The 15,057-nt window shown below is 54.4% G+C and overlaps 1 protein-coding gene across 22 annotated transcripts in view; it reads left to right on the top strand.

Annotated features, from left to right (window-relative positions):
* The window catches only part of HDAC7 (histone deacetylase 7), an 80,236-nt gene that overhangs the window by 52,509 nt on the left and 12,670 nt on the right, over positions 1-15,057 (top strand). For 21 of the 22 annotated variants that reach the window (XM_074530747.1, XM_074530745.1, XM_074530746.1 and 18 more), the window contains exons 2-12: positions 5,700-5,890; positions 7,488-7,578; positions 8,376-8,487; positions 8,574-8,689; positions 9,192-9,314; positions 10,054-10,163; positions 10,669-10,785; positions 11,395-11,593; positions 12,166-12,374; positions 13,180-13,389; positions 14,393-14,603. In XM_074530747.1, the coding sequence (XP_074386848.1) occupies positions 5,747-5,890; positions 7,488-7,578; positions 8,376-8,487; positions 8,574-8,689; positions 9,192-9,314; positions 10,054-10,163; positions 10,669-10,785; positions 11,395-11,593; positions 12,166-12,374; positions 13,180-13,389; positions 14,393-14,603 (1,642 nt within the window). In that variant the 5' untranslated portion in view covers positions 5,700-5,746. The remainder of the gene's footprint in view (positions 1-5,699; positions 5,891-7,487; positions 7,579-8,375; positions 8,488-8,573; positions 8,690-9,191; positions 9,315-10,053; positions 10,164-10,668; positions 10,786-11,394; positions 11,594-12,165; positions 12,375-13,179; positions 13,390-14,392; positions 14,604-15,057) is intronic. The other variant, XM_074530748.1, reaches the window with a different exon arrangement.

The following is a 15,057-nucleotide window of genomic DNA, read 5'->3' as shown; positions in this document are numbered from 1 at the left end:
GCGACACTCCCACACACGCTGCCGCTCCGGCCGGGCACTCTTCCCCCCCCCTTCTCCTCCTGGGCCGGCTGCTATCACATTCGGTGTCGCCGGCTCTCTCTCTCTCTCCTGGGGGGGGGGGGGAGAAATGGCTGCCCGAGGGCTGACTCCCTGGGGTCTTCCACCCTTCCATCCTCGAGGGCCTCCTCACCTCCCATCTCTGTCCAGGCCCAGGGCCTACCACGTGGCTGCCCCTCCCCCGCCCAGCAGCAGCAGCTGGACGGGGGGGAGATCTGACCTCTTCGCCGCGACGTCCCAAGAGAGCCTGCCAGGGGCAGACCTCTGCTTTTTAACCCCTGTGTATTCTCGGAGGTGTGTCCAAACCCCACCGGCTACACCAGGTGCCAGTATCAAACCCTCGAACATCCATTGGTTTGACCACAGCATCCCAGAATTCCCACTTCTTCCTGGTCAAACCACCACATTTCCTTATTTGGGTTTAGCCCAACCCACATTTCCTTCTTTGGGTTTAGCCCACCCACAGTTCCTTATTTGGGTTTAGCCCTACCCACATTTCCTTATTTGGGTTTAGCCCACCCACATTTCCTTATTTGGGTTTAGCCCAACCCACAGTTCCTTATTTGGGTTTAGCCCTACCCACATTTCCTTATTTGGGTGTAGCTACACCCACATTTCCTTATTTGGGCTTAGCCCTACCCACATTTCCTTATTTGGGTTTAGCCCAACCCACAGTTCCTTATTTGGGTTTAGCCCTACCCACATTTCCTTATTTGGGTTTAGCCCACCCACATTTCCTTATTTGGGTTTAGCGCAACCCACAGTTCCTTATTTGGGTTTAGCCCTACCCACATTTCCTTATTTGGGTTTAGCCCACCCACAATTCCTTATTTGGGTTTAGCCCCACCCACATTTCCTTATTTGGGTTTAGCCCACCCACATTCCCTTATTTGGGTTTAACCCACCCACATTTCCTTATTTGGTTTTAGCCCGACCCACATTTCCTTATTTGGGTTTAGCCCACCCACATTTCCTTATTTGGGTTTAGCCCAACCCACAATTCCTTATTTGGGTTTAGCCCTACCCACATTTCCTTATTTGGGTTTAGCCCACCCACATTTCCTTATTTGGGCTCTAGCCCCACCCACATTTCCTTATTTGGGTTTAGCCCTACCCACATTTCCTTATTTGGGCTCTAGCCCCACCCACATTTCCTTATTTGGGTTTAGCCCACCCACATTTCCTTATTTGGGTTTAGCCCAACCCACAATTCCTTATTTGGGTTTAGCCCTACCCACATTTCCTTATTTGGGTTTAGCCCAACCCACATTTCCTTATTTGGGTTTAGCCCACCCACATTTCCTTATTTGGGTTTAGCCCAACCCACAATTCCTTATTTGGGTTTAGCCCAACCCACAATTCCTTATTTGGGTTTAGCCCACCCACATTTCCTTATTTGGGTTTAGCCCACCCACATTTCCTTATTTGGTTTTAGCCCCACCCACATTTCCTTATTTGGGTTTAGCCCACCCACATTTCCTTATTTGGGTTTAGCCCAACCCACAATTCCTTATTTGGGTTTAGCCCTACCCACATTTCCTTATTTGGGTTTAGCCCACCCACATTTCCTTATTTGGGTTTAGCCCAACCCACAATTCCTTATTTGGGTTTAGCCCACCCACATTTCCTTATTTGGGTTTAGCCCACCCACATTTCCTTATTTGGGTTTAGCCCAACCCACAATTCCTTATTTGGGTTTAGCCCTACCCACATTTCCTTATTTGGGTTTAGCCCACCCACAGTTCCTTATTTGGGTTTAGCCCCACCCACATTCCCTTATTTGGGTTTAGCCCACCCACATTCCCTTATTTGGGTTTAGCCCAACCCACATTTTCTTATTTGGGCTCTAGCCTCACCCACATTCCCTTATTTGGGTTTAGCCCAACCCACAATTCCTTATTTGGATTTAGCCCCACCCACAATTCCTTATTTGGGTTTAGCCCAACCCACAATTCCTTATTTGGGTTTAGCCCCACCCACATTTCCTTATTTAGGTTTAGCTACACCCACATTTCCTTATTTGGGTTTAGCCCAACCCACATTTCCTTATTTGGGTTTAGCCCACCCACATTTTCTTATTTGGGCTCTAGCCTCACCCACATTTCCTTGTTTGGGTTTAGCCCACCCACATTTCCTTATTTGGGTTTAGCCCAACCCACATTTCCTTATTTGGGTTTAGCCCAACCCACAATTCCTTATTTGGGTTTAGCCCACCCACATTTCCTTATTTGGGTTTAGCCCACCCACATTTCATTATTTGGGTTTAGCCCAACCCACAATTCCTTATTTGGGTTTAGCCCAATGTCATGGTTTGAGCCTAGCACAGAGCCAGTGCCCCCCATGAAAATTCCTCACCCTGGTGTCTGCTGTGAGATGTGACCAGGAATAAGCAAAACAGGCTCTAACTTAAACATAAAGAACACTTTATTACTTAAACTACAGGAAAAGAAAAAAAGAAATTGAAAACCTTACAAAAAAACTTTCCTCCTCCCCACTCCCTGACTTTCCCAATCCGATACATTCTCCTAAAACACCAACTGCCCAGCCCGGCACGACACTTTAGTATACTCAAACATCAGTTCATGAAGAGGAAAGGAGTCCTTCTCGTTCCATAGGCTTCTCCTGGAAACACACTGAAACCTCGTGTGCTTCTCTGTTACTTCGGCACCGCCCGGGAAAAAATAGTCCTTCTGCCGCTTGTGACATCTTCCTTCCATGCCCAGTGCTCTCACCACTGCGCATGGACCAGAGCTGCTTTTAGGGTTGTCTTTCAAGGATGCCTTGTCTCACTCCAAAAAGGCACAGTCTCTGCTTTGGGACATCTGTCCCCCCCATATTTTTCCAACCCCCTGGGGCCGGGGGGTCCTCACGAAGAACCTTCCTGGTTTTGAGGCACTGCCTCCCCCTAAATGCAGTCTGTGTCACAGGAACAACTGAGTCCATAGCCACGAGAAAAGTCCAGCCAAAAGGCCACTCCAAATCATCTCTCCCCATCCAATCATCTCCACATCTCATCTCTTATCTCCCTTCTTATTCAGCTTCAAGGAGGATTAGCATTTTTGCAAGGCCCCAATCATGCAAGAAAGGGTTAAAAGTTTTCAGTCTCTGTCGGTCCGGAGCGACTCCCACGCACGCTGCCCACACGCTGCCGCTCCGGCCGGGCACTCTCCCTCCTTCTCCTCCTGGCTGGGGGGGGGGGGGGCTGGCTGCCCGAGGGCTGACTCTCTGGGATCTTCCACCCTTCCATCCTCGAAGCCCCCCGAAGCCCCCTCAACCCCATCTCTGTCCAGGCCCCAGGCCTACCGCATGGCCGGCCCCTCCCCCGCCCAGCAGCAGCGGGCTGGGCGGGGGAAGAGATCTGAACTCCTCGCCGCGAGGTCCAAAAAGAGGGAGTGCCAAGGGCAGTGCCTTGCTTTTAACCCCTGTGTATTCTCGGAGGTGTGTCCAAACCCCACTGGCCACACCGGACGCCAGTCTCAAACCCAAAACCTTCATTGGTTTGACCACAGCTTCCCAGAATTCCCACTCCTTCCTGGTCAAACCACGACACCCACCCACATTTCCTTATTTGGGTTTAGCCCAACCCACAATTCCTTATTTGGGTTTAGCCCCACCCACATTTCCTTATTTGGGTTTAGCCCACCCACATTCCCTTATTTGGGTTTAACCCACCCACATTTCCTTATTTGGTTTTAGCCCCACCCACATTTCCTTATTTGGGTTTAGCCCACCCACATTTCCTTATTTGGGTTTAGCCCAACCCACAATTCCTTATTTGGGTTTAGCCCTACCCACATTTCCTTATTTGGGTTTAGCCCAACCCACAATTCCTTATTTGGGTTTAGCCCTACCCACATTTCTTTATTTGGGTTTAGCCCAACCCACATTTCCTTATTTGGGTTTAGCCCCACCCACATTTCCTTATTTGGATTTAGCCCTACCCACAGTTCCTTATTTGGGTTTAGCCCTACCCACAATTCCTTATTTGGGTTTAGCCCTACCCACATTTCCTTATTTGGGTTTAGCCCAACCCACAATTCCTTATTTGGGTTTAGCCCACCCACATTTCCTTATTTGGGTGTAGCTACACCCACATTTCCTTATTTGGGTTTAGCCTACCCACATTTCCTTATTTGGGTGTAGCTACACCCACATTTCCTTATTTGGGTTTAGCCCACCCACATTTCCTTATTTGGGTGTAGCTACACCCACATTTCCTTATTTGGGTTTAGCCCACCCACAATTCCTTATTTGGATTTAGCCCCACCTACATTTCCTTATTTGGGTTTAGCCCACCCACATATCGTCATTTGGGCTCTAGCCCCACCCACATTTCCTTTTTTGGATGTATCCACGCCCACATTCCCTTATTTGGCACAGTTGCTCCTGCCCAGAGCCCAGCTTTCCCTTTCCTGGCTCCAGGCGAGTGCTGAGTTGTTGTTTTGTTTTTCTGGCGGCTCCCTCTCCCCCAGCAGCCCCCATCCATCCCTCCCTGCTCCGCTTCCGCCGCCTCGCTGTTTGTTTTTGTAGGGACTGAAGCAAATGATGCAGGGAGAGATTCCCAGAGCTTCCCCTGGGCTCTGCTCCCTCCTGGGGGTGGCTGGAGCAGCCCCTCCTTCACCAGGGGTGCCCCAAGCCCTTCCCACCCCTTTCTGCATACCCAAAATCCCTTCTTACCCGTTTTTCCCCAAAATCCCTTTTCAGGTGTGTAACTGGCACTGTTTTGGGTGTGTAATGGGCAATTTCAGGTGTGTAACTGGCACTGTTTTGGGGTGTAACTGGAATTGGTTTGGTTGTGTAATGAACAATTTCAGGAGTGTAACTGGCACTGTTTTGGGCATGTAATGGACAATTTCAGGTGTGTAACTGGAACTGGTTTGGGTGTGTAATGGGCAATTTCAGGTGTGTAACTGGCACTGGTTTGGGGATATAGCAGACAATTTCAGGTGTGTAACTGGCACTGTTTGGGTATGTAATGGACAATTTCAGGTGTGTAACTGGCACTGGTTTGGGTGTGTAATGGACAATTTCAGGTGTGTAACTGGCACTGGTTTGGGTGTGTAATGGGCAATTTCAAGTGTGTAACTGGCACTGGTTTGGGGATATAACAGACAATTTCAGGTGTGTAACTGGCACTGTTTTGGGTGTGTAATGGACAATTTCAGGTGTGTAACTGGCACTGTTTTGAGGGTGTAATGGACAATTTCAGGTGTGTCACTGGCACTGTTTGGGTGTGTAATGGGCAATTTCAGATGTGTAGCTGGCACTGTTTTGGAGGTGTAAGTGACACTGTTTTGAGGGTGTAATGGACAATTTCAGGTGTGTAACTGGCACTGTTTTGGGTGTGTAATGGACAATTTCAGGTGTGTAGCTGGCACTGTTTTGGGGATGTAACTGGCACTGTGTTGGTGTCCCGACTGCGCACCAGTTTCACCCCTCAGGGAGGTTCTGCAGCAACATCTTCACTCCAGACCCCTTCTCCACCACAGTACCAGGGAGAGGCACCTCCCGCACCCTGGATCCTCCCCAGAGCCGTGCCATTTCCAGAAGCCTCCTTCCCCAGCAGACGGAGGAGGCTCTGCATGCAGAGGATGCTCCGTGGCAGCTCACTGACCCAGCCATGTCCCTTTGTGTCCCCGCAGCTGCCGTGAGCCCGTGCCCCTCGCCGCGGGTGCCCCAGGCCGTCCCCATGGACCTGCGCATCGGGCAGCGCCTGCTCAAGCCCCAGGACACGGCGCTGCTGGCCCTGAAGCAGCAGCAGCTGCAGCACCAGCTCTTCCTGGCCAGCCTGCACCAGCAGCAAGTGGAGCAGCTCGCCCACCAGCACGTCAGGGTATGGGATGGGGCAAGGGGGGCACACACCCCGCTCTTGGCAGGGTTTGGGGCAGGATTGGGCATCTTGGAGGATGAATTTTGCTCCCAGAGGCAGAATCAAGGCTGGTTTTGAGCTCCCCTCTCTGGGCAGGGATTCAGAGGAAAAGGCTGGAAATCCCAGTGCCAAAATAACATTCCCAGGTGAATTCCTGCTTTTCCCTGAGCTGGAACATCTGGAGGGGTTTCCAGCCAGCCCAGGGAGCTCTGTGACGCAGGGAGGCTGCTTGGGGAGGCAGGTGGAGGGTGAGGTGTCTCAATTCCAGGCCGAGTTCCAAACTGGGACCAGGCACCCAGTTTGGGACCAGGATGCCCAGTTTGGGATTGGGATGCCCAATTTGGGACTGGGATGCCCAGTTTGGGACCAGGATGCCCAATTTGGGGCCGGGGTAGTGGCACTTGGCTTTTCTGGGAGGTGTCACCGAGCTCAGCTCCTGCCCCGAGCAGGAATTCACTGCCAGGTTTCACTGGCACAAGAATCCAGTGGGATTTGGCAGGGATGGCTCCTCCGGGAGGCTTCAGAGGGAGGCAGGTGGGAGGACATGTCCAGGGAGTTGTGACCATGCCTAGGGAGGTGTGACAGTACCCAGGGAGTTGTGATTGTGTTCAGGGAGTTGTGACCACATCCAGGGTGTTGTGACCACATCCAAGGAGTTCTGACCATGCCCAGGGAGTTGTGATTGTGCCCAGGGAGCTGTGACCATGCCCAGGGAGTTGTGACCACATCCAAGGGTTGTGATTGTGCCCAGGGAGCTGTGATTGTGCCCAGGGAGCTGTGATTGTGCCCAGGGAGTTCTGACCATGCCCAGGGAGCTGTGACCACATCCAGGGACTTGTGACCATCTTCCAGCACTGAGATCCCCCCCTGCCTGTCCCCAGGGCTCTCCAGGCTCAGGGCAGGAGTCAGTTCTATGGATCAGCTGGGATTTCCCTCCTATCATAAATTTTTTCCCCCCATTTTGTACTCAACAAAGATTTTTATTTTTTGCCGCGTTGCAACACGGCAGACGTGCCCAAACACCCAGAAAGGAGGCAGCGAGTGGGAGCAGACAGGTTTTGACTTTTACAATGTCCCCAGGGAGAGCGAAGCGTCCCTGGAGACCAAAACGGGTCGGGTTTGTTGTGATGGAACAGCTTCACACGTTCCAGTGAGCCTGAGTGACACAAGGGACTGTCCCAGACCTGCCCTGTCCCCGTGTCCCCCTGCCTGGGGACAGGGAGGGGTCACAGGGCTCTGGGGGGATTTATGGGGTCCCATTTCCATGTCCCTGTCCCACAGGTGGCCATGGAGGGGTCACAGGGCTCTGGGGGGATTTATGGGGTCCCATTTCCGTGTCCCTGTCCCACAGGTGGCCGTGGAGGGGTCACAGGGCTCTGGGGGGATTTAAGGGGTCCCATTTCCATGTCCCTGTCCCACAGGTGGCCGTGGAGGGGTCACAGGGCTCTGGGGGGATTTATGGGGTCCCATTTCCATGTCCCTGTCCCACAGGTGGCCGTGGAGGGGTCACAGGGCTCTGGGGGGATTTATGGGGTCCCATTTCCATGTCCCTGTCCCACAGGTGGCCATGGAGTCCCCTCACCACGAGGCTGAGCCGGGCCAGCAGGAGCAGGAGCTGCGCCAGATCCTCAACAAGGACAAGAGCAAGAGGAGTAAGAGGGGTCAGGGGAGGGGGCTCGGGGGGTTCTGCCCTCAGCCAGACCAAGCTCTGCCTTCCCCTGGGGGAAAGGGCTGGGAGAGCATCCACAGAGCGGGCCTGCAACCCCACTGGGACCCCTGGGCTGGGTTTGCAGTCCCCCAGATTGGGTTATCAGTCCCCTAGGGTGGGTTTTCAGCCCTGCAGTTCGGGTTTGCAGCCCCCCAGATTGAGTTTTCAGGCCCCAATCTGGGTTTGCATCCTCCCAATTTGGGTTTGCATCCCCCCAGACTGGGTTTGCAGCCCCAAATTTGGGTTTCAGCCCCAAATTTGGGTTTGCAGCTCCCCAATCTGGGTTTCAGCCCCCCAATCTGGGTTTGCAGCCCCCCAATTTGGGTTTCAGCCCCCCAATCTGGGTTTGAGCCCCTCCCAGCCACGATCTCCCGGCGCCCTCTGGTGCCGGCGCTGGAGGAGCCGCCTGGGGCTTGCTCTCGATTTGGGGACGCGCAGGGCTCCACATCGCACCTGATTAATTATTAATCAGTTAATTAACTCGCGCTCGGAGGTGCTGAATGCCGGCACAGATCCATAGAGTGTCCAGCTGTAAGAACAGAGCATTCCTGCTGGGACAGATGGATGGGGAACGGGGTGGGAGCAGAGCCAGAGCCAGCTGCGATGGGAGCAGAGCCAGCTGTGCCCCTTGGGGGTCCCCATCCATCCCCGAGCCCTGGGGTCGGGGTCCTGCCCACAGGGACCCTTCAGAGCGGCTCTGAGCCCCCTGTGGTCACTGTGGTCACCGTGGTCACTGTGCAGGTGCCGTGGCCAGCACGGTGGTGAAGCAGAAGTTGGCTGAGGTCATCCTGAAGAAGCAGCAGGCGGCTCTGGAGAGGACCAGCAACGCCCCCACTGCAGCCCTGCCCTACAGGTAAAGCAGCTGCCCCCAAAAGGAGCTGCCCCTGCCCCAAACCTGCCCCAGAGCAGCTGGGAAGGGGCTCTGGCTTCTCCCCGCAGGTCTCTGGAGCCCCTGGAGCCCGAGGGTCCCTCCCCTGCCATGCTCAGCACGTTCCTGTCCCCCGTGCCCAGCACTTCTCTGGACACCCCCGAGCACTTCCCGCTGCGGAAAACAGGTATGGCTTGGGATGTCCCTGTGTCCCTCATGGCCTTGGGAATGTCCCTGTGTCCCTCAAGGATTCAGGAATGTCCCTGTGTCCCTCAAGGATTCAGGAATGTCCTCGTGTCCCTCAAGGCTTTAGGATTGTCCCCATGTCCCTCATGGCCTCAGGAATGTCCCCGTGTCCCTCAAGGACTCAGGGATGTCCCTGTGTCCCTCATGGCCTTGGGAACGTCCTTGTGTCCCTAAAGACCTCAGGGATGTCCCCATGTCCCTCAAGGCTTCAGGGATGTCCCTGTGTCCCTGAAGGACTCAGGAGTGTCTTCATGTCCCTAAAGACCTTAGGAATGTCCCTGTGTCCCTCATGGCCCCGGAAATGTCCCCATGTCCCTCATGGCCTTGGAGATGTCTCCATGTCCCTAAAGACCCCCAGGATTGTCCCCATGTCGCCATCTGGAGGTGGCACTGGCCCCACAGAGCCCGCCCAGCTGTTGCCAGCACTGACCCTGTCCCCACAGCGTCCGAGCCCAACCTGAAGGTTCGGTGCAAGCCCAGGAAGTGCCTGGAGCGGCGCAAGAACCCCCTGACCCGCAAGGAGAGCGCCCCCCCCTCGCTCAAGAGGCGCCCGCCCGACGCCATCGGTGAGGCCCTGGGGGCACCTGGAGGCTGGGCTGGGCTGGGACAGCCCCTGTGTCACCTCTGCTTGGGGACAGTGACACCAGGGTTTGGTGTGTGCTCTTCATGAGCTGGGACAGCTCCTGTGTCACCTCTGCTTGGGGACAGTGACACCAGGGTTTGGTGTGTGCTCTTCATGAGCTGGGACAGCCCCTGTGTCACCTCTGCTTGGGGACAGTGACACCAGGGTTTGGTGTGTCCTCCCCAGGGCTGGGCTGGGGTGGTTTGGGACTGGGGAGCCAGGAGGTGCTGGTGTGGGATGGGAGGTGCTGGTGTGGGATGGGAGGTGCTGGTGTGGGATTTAGGGACCTGGAGGTGCTGGTATGGGATGGAAGGACCTGGAGGTGATGGTGTGGGATTGGGGACCTGGAGGTGATGGTGTGGGATGGAGGGACCTGGAGGTGCTGGTGTGGGATTTAGGGACCTGGAGGTGCTGGTGTGGGATGGAAGGACCTGGAGGTGATGGTGTGGGATTTAGGAACCTGGAGGTTTTGCTGTGGGATGGGAGGTGCTGCTGCAGCTGCTCCTGCTGCTTTTGGGGCCCAGGCTGGACCTGCAGGGCTGCAATTGCCCCAGGTCTGGCATGGAGGGTTCCCACCATGGAGTGCTGCCCTCCGAGGGGGATTCAGCCCCAGAAAGAAGGGGGGCAGAGCTTGGAGGGGCTGGGGGGGGCTGTACCCTCACCCCACTGTCTGTCCCCCCCAGACTCGTCCCCCAGCAGCAGCAGCACCCCCGTGTCGGGCTGCAGCTCTCCCAACGACAGCCTGCCCGCCGAGCACGCCACGCTGCCCGCTGCCCCTGGCGGGGCCCACGAGGTCAGCCCGGGGCTTTGGGGACCCCTCTGGGCTCAGGGGGAGGGCACCACCCCAGCCCTGAGCCCCCTGCCCGGAGCTGCCTCTCCCTGCATGCTGGGATACCCTGAAAGCCCTGGGATTCCCTGGGATGATCTGGGATGCCCAGGGATGTCCTGAGATGCCCTGGGATGCCCTGGAATGTCCTGGGATTCCTTGGGATGCCCTGGGATGATCTAGGATGTCCTGAAGTGCCCTGGGATGTCCTGGCATTCCCTGGGATGCCCTGGAGTGCCCAGGGATGCCCTAGGATGCCCTTGAATGCCCTGGGATGATCTGGGATGCCCTGGCATTCCCTGCTCCGGGATGCTCTCCCCAGCCCATCTCTTCTCCCACCCCCACCCTCCTTCAGGGCGCATTTCCCCTCTGCCAGTGCTGTCCTGTCCCGTGGGTGTCCCCAGGCTGTCCCCATGTCCCTATCCCGGTCCCTGGCTGGGACCAGGGCTCTGACAGCTCCTGTTTGCTGCAGACGCCGCTGGCGCAGCGGCTGCTGATGCAGGAGAGCTCCCTGGCGCAGTTTGCCCTGCAGAGCGCAGCCTCCCTGCCGGCCATCACCCTGGGGCTGCCGGCCACCACCGGCACCAGGGTACGTGCCCGGGCTGGACCCCAGCGCTGCGTCCTTCCCTTGGGGTTTGGGGTCCTGGTGCTGCCCGCGGGCACGGTGGGGACAATCCTGTGCCCTCCCGGTGCTGTGTCCTTGTGTCTGTCCCCTGTCTTCATCCTTGTCCTTTTCCCCATCCCTGACCCTTTCTCTGTCCCTGTCTCTATCCCTGCCCCATCCCTGTCCCCATCCCCATCCTTGTCCCCAGCCCTTTTCCTGTCCTCATCCCCGTCCCTGTCTCTGTGCCTGCTCCATCTCTGTCCCTGTCCCTGACCCTTTCACTGTCCCTGCTCCATCTCTGTCCCCATCCGTGTCCCATCCTGTCCCTGTCCCCACAGGGTGACATGGAGCGCCGGGCACTGCCCAGCCTGGCTCACCTGGTGCCAGTGCTCAATGGCCCGGTGCTCCCATTACCGTCCCTGTCCCATCCCTGTCCCTGTCCCCATCCCTGCTCCATCACTGTCCCCACAGGGTGACACGGAGCACCGACCACTGCCCAGCCTGGCTCACCGGCTCCCGGTGCTCAATGGGCTGGCTGTCTCTGTCCCCATTTCCGTCCCTGTCCCATCCCTGTCCCCATCCCTGTCCCCACAGGGTGACGCTGAGCGCCGGGCGCTGCCCAGCCTGGCTCACCGGGTCCCGGTGCTCAATGGCCCGGTGCTCCCGGGCTCGCACCCGCCCGTCTTCATCCCGGCCAGCCTGGAGCAGCACGAGGCCGGCAGCGCCCTGTCCCCCCGGCTGCAGCCCGTCATCATCCTCGAGCCCTCGGTCACCCACGCGCCGCTGGTGGCGGGTCAGTGTCTGCCTGGGGACGTGGGGACAGGGACAGGACAGTGACAGTGACAGTGGCACCCAGGCTGGGAATAGATTGGTTTTGTTAACAAACTGCTCACAACAGGATTGCTTTCACATGGGAACTGCAAAATGCTGGCTTGGCTTAGAGGGAATGACTTCTAAAATCAGCCAGAGAAGGCCTGATTTTGAGAGGCCTTTCTTGATAAATTTTTTTATATTTTATTAATTATTATTTTATATTATTATTTATATGTCATTATATTATAATATAAATATAGAATAATATGTAGTATAATATATAGTATAATAAATATAGTATTATATATTATCATATAAATATAGTATAATATAAATAAAATAATATGATACCTTTATATTATTAACATTTTGCTATTAATATAAACGAATATATTAGTGCTATTTATATTATTTTATTATATATTATTTTATTATATATTATTTTATTATTTTTATATTTTAAAAAAATTAATTTTTAAAAAAATTTGACACCTTTATATTTTCTAACCTTACTACACCCCCTCGCTGTGCCACCCTGCCGTGTCCCTGCAGTGCCAGGCCTGGGGGCCGTGCCCTTCTCCTTCGCCCCGTCGCTGGTGCCCGCGGAGCGCCTGGCACTGCCCGGGCAGCACAAACCGCTGGGCAGGACCCGCTCGGAGCCGCTGCCGCCCAGCCCCAGGGCCGTGCAGCAGCACCTGCTCTTCCAGCAGCACCACGCCCACTTCCTCGAGAGGCTCAAGCAGCAAACGCACCTGGGCAAGGTGAGACCCGCCGGGCAAAGGGAATGGAAAGAAAAATGTAGGGAAAAAAATTCATTGATGTGTCTTTTTATCTAATTGCAAAATGCTGTTTGCACCTGTGAAGAAGAAGGACTGGCTTCTGCCTTAAAAGTTCTACTTTGTTTTATATATATAATATATAACATATAATATAACATGTAACATATATAACATATAACAACATTAATATATAATATATAATATATAATATATAATATATAATATATAATATATAATATATAATATATAATATATAATATATAATATATAATATATAAGATTAAGATATAAGATATAAGATATAGAATATATTATATCATATATTATATATATTTTGTATTATATATATTATGTATAATGTATTATATATTATACATTCTATATTGCATATAAATTATATATTACATATTACATACAATATATAATATATTACATATAATATATAATTTATATATTATTAATATATAACTATCTTATAAAACTTGGTTTTAGTTTCATTTTTATCTCAACAATGTCTTATTCTATAACACCTCTAAGTCAGTATTTGTTATCTCCTTATATACAAATATATAAAAAATATATATCCGTTCATACACACACACACATATACATATATATATACATACATATATATATGTGTGTATATATACATATATATATATATATATATATATATATATATATACACACAAAAATAGAAGTTTATATACAAATATATACTCTGTGAGCGTTTGTTAGACTTGAGGAATTTCCTAGCCACGTGTTTTTCACCTCGCCCCGGCTGCAGCGCATGGCCAAGTCCAGCGAGAAGCCCCGGCTGCGGCAGATCCCGTCCTCGGAGGACATGGAGGCCGAGGGGACCCTCCCGGAGGCGGCGGCCGAGCCTGCGGAGCCCGGCAGGGCCCGGGTGGAGCCGGCCCGGCCCGGCAGCAGCGGCAAGGAGCCCGAGAGGACGCAGAAGATGGGGCAGCCCCAGGAGGAGCTGGTCCTGCAGCAGGTGCGGCAGGGAGGGGAGCCCTGGGGACCCTGGGGACACGGGACTGTGCCTGCCTGGAGCCCGGGGCAGCTCAGAGGGACAGGGGCAGAGCTGCGGCCACCGCTGGGGTCAGCACAGCTGGGCTTTGTCCCCGAACTGCCGAGCTTTGTCCCCAAATTGCCGGGCTTTGTCCCCGAATTGCCGGGCTTTGTCCCCGAACTGCCGAGCTTTGTCCCCGAATTGCCGGGCTTTGTCCCCGAATTCCCGGGCTTTGTCCCCAGATTGCTGCAACTTTGTCCCCAGGTTACCAAAACTTTGTGCTCACCTTGCCAGGCATCGTCCCCGAATTGCCGGGCATCCGTCCCCAAATTGCTGGAATTTTGTGCTCACGTTTTGGGCAGTCTCCCCAAATTGCCGGGCTTTGTCCCCAGATTGCTGGAACTTTGTGCTCACCTTGTCGGGTTTTGTCCCCGAATTGTCGGGTTTTGTCCTGAAATTGCCGAAACTTTGTGCTCACTTTGCCAGACATTGTCCCCGAATTGCCGGGCTTTGTCCCCGAATTGCCGAAACTTTGTGCTCGCTTTGCCAGACATGGTCCCTGAATTGCCGTGCTTTGTCCCGAGATTGCTGGGTCTTTGTCCCCAGGTTACTAAAACTTTGTGCTCACTTTGCCAGCCATCGTCCCCAAATTGCCAGATTTTGTCCCCAAATTGCTGTCTCTGTCCCATCGCTGCTGTCACTGCGGCGCTGAGCCGGCAGGGAGCAGCAGATGCTAGGACAGTCCTGTCCTGCTTATCCTGTCCTGCCTTGTCCTGTCCTGTTTATCCTGCTCTGCCTTGTCCTGTCCCATCCTGTCCCGTTTTGCCCTGTCCTGCTTGTCCTGTCCTGTCCCATCCTGTCCTGTCCCGGCTCCGAGCCCGTTGCAGCCTCTGGATCCGCTCAGGACGCCCCCAGCACGGCTCTGTCCCTGTCCCCCGTGCTGGGCACACTGCCCGCTGTCCCCTGACGCCGTCCTTGTCCCCAGGCCCTGCTGTGGGACTCCTTCCAGCGGGTGCAGCAGCAGCTCCTCAAGCGCCAGCCCCTGGCCGACCCCCCCGTGCTGCCCCCCGGCCACCGGCCCCTGTCCCGGGCTCAGTCGTCCCCGGCCACGGCCACCGTGTCCCTCCCTGCCCAGGACACCAAGGCACTGGCCCTGCCCGTGCAGGAGCAGCCGCCCAAGCCACACTTCACCACAGGTATGGTCACACTGCGGGGCTGTCACCGCTGGGCGGGGACAGGAGGGGACCTGGGGGTGTCCTGGGGTGGCTCCACATTGGTTTGGCTCAGTCCTGGAGTTGGGAGTGACAGGAGAGAGCTGGGGGGGCCCCTTCTCCTTATCTTGGGGGGCTTTTCCAGGCAGGGTTTGCCCACCTGGGCCCTGGCTGCATTCCTGGGGTTTGGGGCAGGATCTCCCAGGATTGGGGCAGAATCTCCCATGGTTTGGGGTAGAATCTCCTGTGGTTTGGGGCAGAATCTCCCGTGGTTTGGGGTAGAATCTCCTGTGGTTTGGGGGTAGAATCTCCCATGGTGTGGGGTAGGATCTCCCATTGTTTGGGGCAGAATCTCCCATGGTTTGGAGGCAGAATCTCCCATGGTTTGGGGCAAGATCTCCCAGGATTGGGGGCAGAATCTCCTGTGGTTTGGGGGGAT

Source organism: Zonotrichia albicollis, chromosome 33 (assembly GCF_047830755.1).
Source record: "Zonotrichia albicollis isolate bZonAlb1 chromosome 33, bZonAlb1.hap1, whole genome shotgun sequence".
Taxonomy (NCBI): domain Eukaryota; kingdom Metazoa; phylum Chordata; class Aves; order Passeriformes; family Passerellidae; genus Zonotrichia; species Zonotrichia albicollis.
Note: the sequence above shows the minus strand (reverse complement) of the source record. Positions and strands in the feature narration are given on the sequence as shown.